Source organism: Astyanax mexicanus, chromosome 25, assembly GCF_023375975.1.
Source record: "Astyanax mexicanus isolate ESR-SI-001 chromosome 25, AstMex3_surface, whole genome shotgun sequence".
Lineage (NCBI taxonomy): Eukaryota > Metazoa > Chordata > Actinopteri > Characiformes > Acestrorhamphidae > Astyanax > Astyanax mexicanus.
Genome location: NC_064432.1, coordinates 11,078,620 through 11,086,211, shown reverse-complemented (window position 1 = coordinate 11,086,211; position 7,592 = coordinate 11,078,620). Strand labels below are relative to the sequence as shown.

General features: G+C 44.5%; 1 protein-coding gene across 1 annotated transcript; it reads right to left on the bottom strand.

The window, feature by feature from the left end:
* Positions 1-3,923: 3,923 nt before the first annotated feature.
* On the bottom strand, positions 3,924-6,354 carry LOC125787620 (paraneoplastic antigen Ma1 homolog). Its single transcript, XM_049472066.1, has one exon. It carries the CDS (start codon positions 4,941-4,943, stop codon positions 3,924-3,926), a length of 1,020 nt encoding a protein of 339 aa, XP_049328023.1. The 5' UTR covers positions 4,944-6,354.
* Positions 6,355-7,592: the final 1,238 nt, after the last annotated feature.

The following is a 7,592-nucleotide window of genomic DNA, read 5'->3' as shown; positions in this document are numbered from 1 at the left end:
TCTTGGTGCTATTGTACGCATGTACGAGTTGGCTCACATGCTGGCTCCAGTGTCTTTTTTGGGAAGACTCCAAGGTCCCTAGCATAGACAATAATGTCCTATTAAATCTTTCCGGCTGGGGATCACCTTGGGGTCTGTATGGAGTTGTTCTAGACTTGCGAATCCCCAAAACTCTCAGAAGTTCATGAATTAGCTTGCTCTCAAAGTCTCGGCCCTGATCTGAATGAATGCGAGAGGGCAGCCCATAATGGACAAAGAATCTTTCGACCAGCACCTTAGCCACAGTCGTTGCTCTTTGGTCTTTTGTTGGATAAGCCTGCGAGTAGCGGCTGAAATGGTCGGTAACTACGAGTATGTTGGAAAATCCTTTCGAATCGGGCTCGAGGCTAAGGAAATCAATACATACTAATTCCATCGGACCATTGGTAACAATCTGGTGAAGTGGGGCTGCACGCACACAGGGACTCTTCCATGCGACACAATTCCCACAATTTTTCACATACTGTTCTATGGTCTGTGACATTCTAGGCCAATAGAACCGACTTCTGACAAGTTCTAGGGTTCTCTCTACTCCTAGGTGTCCCATATCATCATGCAGTGACTTAATCACCTGTCCTCGGAATTTTTCAGGAAGGAGTAACTGGTGAACTTCACCAGCAGGATTTTTCTGGATGACTCTGTACATCAATCCGTCTTTCTCGATCAATTTGTTACTATGTCTCTTAATCAGAACCAGGTCTGGATGCAACTTTATTACTTCAGCAGGCCATTTACCAGAGCGAACACACCCCACCACCTCCCTGATAACAGCATCGTCTGCTTGGGCTTTTCGCAAGTCTTCCATTGTCAGCTGTTGTAACTGCCCCAGTTCCAGCTGAGCAGGGAAAGCATACAGAGGAGGGATTCCATCAGATGGTACTCCTAACTTGTCTGCCAGGCATACAGGTTCATCAGGGGAGGTCTGGATGTTAGCACACTTACAGATGGCCCGCACTTCAGTCTGAGAAATCCCTTTCCAGGGCTCAGCATTGTCTCTCATTACTTTCCTTGATAACAGGTCAGCATCGATGTTGCTTTTCCCTGGGCGGTACTGTACTTCAAAATCATAGGTGGCCAGAGCAGCTAGCCACCTGTGACCAGTGGCATTAAGCTTGGCTGAAGTAAGCACATAGGTGAGTGGGTTATTATCCGTTCTTACAGAGAATCTCACCCCATACAGATAATCGTGGAATTTATCCACGACAGCCCACTTAAGAGCTAAGAACTCTAGCTGATGGATATGGTAGTTCTGCTCAGCTGCACTCAAACCTCGGCTGGCAAAAGCCACAGGCCTTAATCCCTCAGGGTACTCCTGGTTCAAAACAGCACCAAGCCCACTCAAGCTGGCATCCACATGTAGCACATAGGGCCTATTTGGGTCAGCAAAAGCCAGAACAGGTGCATTTGTGAGACGATTAATGATCTCATGGAAAGCTCTAGTGCATGTATCTGTCCACCTAGCACCAAAGGGTTCTGACTCACGGAAATAAGTCTGAGATTTCACCTTCTCGTCTCCCTGTTTAGGTTTTGTCATCTTTCGCTTATTGTTAGGTGGGTATCCCTTGGTGAGATCAGTCAACGGTTTTACTATTGAGGAGTAGCCAGCTACAAATCGGCGATAGTAGCCGCAAAAGCCAAGAAATGACCTGAGTGATTTCAAATCTGTTGGCTGGGGCCATCGTGTGACTGCTTCAATTTTTTCTGTGTCTGCAGCAACACCCTCTGCCGATATTATGTGGCCTACATATCTCACTTTAGGCTGACAAAAATGACACTTGTCCAATGAAATCTTCAAGCCCACTTCCTCCAGGCGGTCTAGAACTCTGAAGAGCCTCTCCTCATGCTCCTCCAGTGTGGCTCCAAAGACAATCAAGTCATCCAGGTAAACTAGAACCTGAAGCAGATTCATGTCACCCACGGCCTTCTCCATCAATCTTTGAAAGGTGGCCGGCGCCCCAGTGACCCCTTGTGGCAGCCTCTGGAACTGATAGAAGCCTAATGGGCAAATGAAGGCAGTCTTCTCCTTGTCTTGTTCAGACATAGCTATCTGGTAGTAACCGCTCCGTAAATCTAATACTGAAAACCAGCGACTACCACTAAGACAATCTAAAGCATCATCGATGCGTGGAGTCGTGTATTGGTCTGGTACAGTCTTACTGTTGAGGGTCCTATAGTCTATGCACATTCGTATGCTGCCATTCTTTTTTCGCGCAATCACTATAGGTGATGCGTATGGGCTTCTGGACTCCGTGATGATGCCCGCAGCTAGAAGGTCTTGAAGATGTCTCCTTACATCCTCAATATCGGCTGGTGCTATGCGCCTGGAGCGCTCACGAAATGGTCGTGAATCCGTCAGTCGGATGTGATGTTCTACCCCTTTCGCCAGACCTACTTCCCATTCCTGCAGAGAGAATACTTGTCTTCTACTACATAACTTCTGTCTGAGCCTTTCCTTCCACTCACTTGGAATGGGAGAGTCCCCAAAGTCAAAGAGGTTTGGGTCTATTCTTTCACATGCTCCACTGTTTAGACATGGTGCTGCAACATCTGTCAGTTGTACTTGTCCAATGGGTTTACCTTCTGGCAAAGTGATTTCCTTCATACTTTCATTCTCCAATAGTACAGAGAAACTGCTGACATCAATGGCGGATGCTTGGGCTACAACAGGCTGAAGAAACAATCCTTGTGGCAGTGGGGTGGTTTCATTAGCTTCTACTAGAACTGCACCCTTAGGCAATGGACTGTAGAGATCCATCTGACATTGCACACAACAGCTTTTAAGGGAAGGGATTATCAAGCTACCAGGGCCTGCCCATCTAACAAGACCAACGATGTCATCCTCAGTCACCCTTTCTGTACCCAGAGAAGTCAGCTCATTACCACTGGGCCCACAACTTACGCCTAGCACTTGTGCAAACTTAGCAGTTGAGCTCTGATTGCACAGAGAAGCGAGTCTTCTGAACAGACTGGCATTAGTTCCCAAAATAACTGGGGTCTGATCTGGAGCTTTGGGACCAGGACATATCAGCGCCAGCACCGACAGTGTCTCCGGTGCACCAGTGAACTCTTTTGGAAACTGCACATCCACTACCACATAGCCCCTATATGGATAGCTGGAATCACTCAGGCCCCAAATGGCGAGACCTGACACCTGCTGAATAGGAACATGAGACAGGTGCTGATTGTACCAATCTTCAAAGATAATTGTCACTTGTGACCCACTATCTAACAGCGCTGGACAGGGTTGACCATTTATTTGCAGTGTAATTGTCGGTGTGGGGCCTATGAGTCCCTCAGGCACTGAAGAAATATTCAGAGTTTTTACAGCATGTCTTCGCACAGAACAAGAATGCTCTTTACTGCTTTGATCGCTTTTATTAGAGCTCCGCTTGTCTTTAGCTCTGCGTAAGGAAGTAATCAGTTTCTGAATCACTCTCTTTTCATTTTCAGGCAATGTGCATTTTGTAGCGATGTGCCCATCCTCGCCACACCTGTAGCAAAAGTAGTCACCATCTTTCCCACTCACCTGTCTTGTCTCAGGGAATGTGTGGGGCTTGGCCATGGCTACTTGGGCATTAGTGGCTAACATTACAGGCTCCTGGTCCTTGACTTGTAAATGCTTGATCTTTTGTTTCATACGATTGACATTTTTCTGTAATGCTGCAACCTCGGCTGAATCATCTTTGCTATCTGGAAGCAAAGTAGGGGGTGAGGAGGGTTTTGCATGGCCCACATTACTCTGTGGTCTTTCTGCCAAACCAGCTATCTGTTCTCTCAAACACTTCAGTTCTGTTTTCAAGCGTTGTATGGTAGCACTGTCAGACTCAACACTTTCTTGAGCGTTCACTTGACGTACGCGAGGATTTATTTTATGGCGAGATCGCTCATGCTCTTATCTCACTCAGCAGATCTAGAAATGTTGGGGGGCTATTCCTCCTCTCTTTTAGTCGCAATTGCAGTAACAGTAGGTCTGCTCCCACTGCACCTCTGAGCAGTTGCTCCACTCTCACTCGGTCCATATCCTTGGGTAGCAGACCACCTTTCTGGACTACACGAGCTAATAGAGGCTCCAGCCTCCGAACAAAGTCAGACAATTTTTCCCCTGACTTTTGCTGCACTAATCGGAAGGAAAAATATAAATCTTCACCAGATTCTGCGGAGCCAAAAGCACGATTTAGGGCATCTAGGTACTCCTCTGCTTTCGTTTCAGGGTTGGTGAATCTCAAAGCCCTTACAATCTCAAGAGCTGGACCCTTTAGGCCCTCCATGACTCTTCGCCTTTTTTCTTTTTCAGAACAGTCACTCTCCTCTATCAGCAAAGTAGCTTGTTCTATCCAAGGCTCTAGCTGCTCCTCCCCTAATGGGGTGGGAGTAGTTCCAGAAAAGGGTCTGAGGCGGCGGTAGCTATGATTTTCAGATGGGGCTTTTCGTGACTGGCTCATGAATTCTCCCATAATACGCACTAGAGACTCCACTGTGTTGTCTTGAGGGCTAGGAGGGTGGCAGAAATACTGCAAGTCCTCAATTCTTTTCCCCTCTGCTAACATGAACTTTTTTAGCTTTTCCGAAAACTCCTCTGAAGTAGCATGAGCTGGGTTGGTTGTGACGATTTTCCAAGGTAAAGAACCATTAAGTGGTCGTACTTCAGGAGGGACACTGAGTGTGCTTAACACTTCCCTGCACTCACATAGAGCCACTAAACTATTAGTCTCCACATCAAAAGTTTTCCCTCTGACTCTGACACGTCCCCAGCAGCGGACTGTTTGAAGTTCTTCTTCAATTTTAGCAATAGTATCATCCTCGCCAACCCCAACCACTAACATGGCATGATTAACATCTAAATCTTCCCCCTTACACCAGTTCTGTAGGTCTGTTTGAAATCTATCATACAGCTGTTGCTCCATTTCAATTTTGAGGTATTTAAGAGTGTCAACTAAAGAGTTAAATATAAAATAATAGAGAGTTATGAATTATTCTGACTGTATCTAGCTACATTAAAAACTAATCCCAGCGGTGCCTCCATTTTGTGTAGCGCTCCTATCCCTTTATAATGAAAGTGAGTTACACTTGAGTAACACAGACGGAGCACAGGGTTCGCTAAATTACTCTTTACTTCAACCTTTAGTGTTTTTCTTTGGTAGCTTCAATTAAATGAGCATTTTAGTGTGAATACATCAAATTTTCAAAAACATTTGTATTACACTCAATCATACCAAAAAGATGAATTATTAATCAAATATCACCACAATCTTTTTTTCTGTCCCTTTTTTTTCCCACCCACGTTGCAGGCCTGTTACGGTGCTTGGGAGCGTTGAGGCCGTAAAACAATAACAACAATGGCCGCTTCACCTCGTAGGGCTAAATAAAAGAAAATAAATGTAGCGCTACGGATTTCAGAAAACTGCAAATTCTGAGTGGTCTCTGGCTCCTTTCAAACATTCTCAGTCACTCACCCACTCTCTCTTTCTCTCTCTCGGCTGCAACTCTCACTGACGGAGCTCTGTAGTCGTGCTAGCTGCTCCAGCTACCCGGGATATGGAGTGGTGTAGCCCACTCTCACCAAGGCAAAGTCAAGCTCTCCGTTCCAGTCACTCCGACCAAAACAGCTCTCCTGAAGTACAGCGACAGTCCCTCATTCGTAGCTGACGGTGAACTTGCTCTCCTCGCTCGTCTGGCTTCTCCAGCCAAACTCAGGCACAAGTTAGAACAGATGCTCAATACACTCAGCTCACTAACTTATCTAACTGAAAGTTAGGAAGTTACTCAGAGATACTTATCTAGAACTCTACTGCTCTGCATTAAAAGGTCTAGCAGACACTTTCTGCAAATATTAATAGCGTTTTTTTTCCACTCTAAAAGCCTTAGAGAAAAAACTAACTTTTCATCCGTACTGTTGCCGTTTGTACTCCCCTCTCTCTCTTGCTCGCTCACTCAGCCTCCTTCTCCCGCCCCTCTCACTCCAGGAACCAATAGAAATGACTCAACACGTGAAGACCTTGTGGCTTATCCAATTAGAAAAAAGATAAAAGAAACTAAAAGTTTTACATGAAGCTAGGTTGTTCTGAGCACATGTTTAACCCTGTTTACTCCAACCAAACCCTAGCCTTTTTTTTTCTGTTTTAAACGGCAGAATTACATTCATACTTATATTAGCAGATATTAGAACATTAGAACAAGTTTTTCGACATCTTTTGCAACTATATTTACACAAAAATATTACCCTAGTACCACAGTTGAAACAAAGTTACAAAAACAGTCATTTAACAATGAAAAAATAAAAAGAAAAAATACTATTTTATCTCCTTTTCCCCAAAGGGCTACATGTAGAATGTGTGTAAGTGTGTGAGAGTGTGAGTGGGTGTGTGTGTGGGTGTGTGTAAGTGTGTGAGAGTGTGTGTGGGTGTGTGTAAGTGTGTGAGATTGCGTAAGGGTGTGTGTAAGTGTGTGAGAGTGTGTGAGGGGGTGTGTAAGTGTGTGAGAGTGCGTAAGGGTGTGTGCAAGTGTGTGATAGTGTGTGAGGGTGTGTGTAAGGGTGTGAGAGTGTGTGAGTGTGTGTGTGAGGGTGTGTGTGTGTCAGAAGAGACGCTGTAGAAGGACAGAGTGCCGGCGGGACAGTCCACATACACTCCTACTCTCCTACAGCCAGAGGGAGGAGGGATGAGATCAGTTCTGATATTATTGTGAAGAACAAAGTAACTGTTATTAGAGCAGATCAGACTCCAGGAGTTTATATTCCCTCCAAACACACAGTCTGATTCGTTTCCTTTCCTGCTGAAGGTTTTATAACTCAGAGCTACAGCAGCTCCTTCTTTTCCGCTCCACTCAACCTCCCAGTAACAGCGTCCAGTAACACCAGTAACACTCTCTCTACTCAGAACCTGCGGACACTTATCAAACCTCTCTGGACGATCAGGATACGACTGCAGCTTCTCACTATTCTCCACCGTTCTGTTCTCCTCACTCAGAGAGAGATACCGATGCGCTGTATTTGGATCCAGTGTGAAATCACAGCTGTCTGAACACAAGAACACACATATAGTGTATTTAGTGTGTGTGAGTACTGTTAAATTAAGTGTGTGTGTGTGTGTAGTGTTATATTTAGTGTGTGTGTGTGTGTAGTGTTATATTTAGTGTGAGTAGTGTTAAATTTACTGTTGTGTTCTATTTACTGTGTGTTGTGTTATATTTAGAGTGTGTAGTGTTATATTTAGTGTGTGTGTGTGTGTGTTTAGTGTTATATTTAGTGTGTGTGTGTGTGTGTGTGGTGTTATATTTAGTGTGTGTGAAGTTATATTTAGTGTGTGTAGTGTTATATTTAGTGTGTGTGTGTGTGTGTTTAGTGTTATATTTAGTGTGTGGTGTTATATTTAGTGTGTGTAGAGTTATATTTAGTGTGTTTAGTGTTATATTTAGTGTGTGTGTTGTTATATTTACTGTGTGTAGAGTTATATTTAGTGTGTGTTTAGTGTTATATTTAGTGTGTGTGTGTGTGTGTGGTGTTATATTTAGTGTATGTAGAGTTAAATTTAGAGTGTGTAGTGTTCTATTTAGTG

Coding starts and splice junctions, on each gene's coding strand:
- LOC125787620 (XM_049472066.1), bottom strand. CDS start 4,943: ATGGAGCAACAGCTGTATGATAGATTTCAAACAGACCTACAGAACTGG.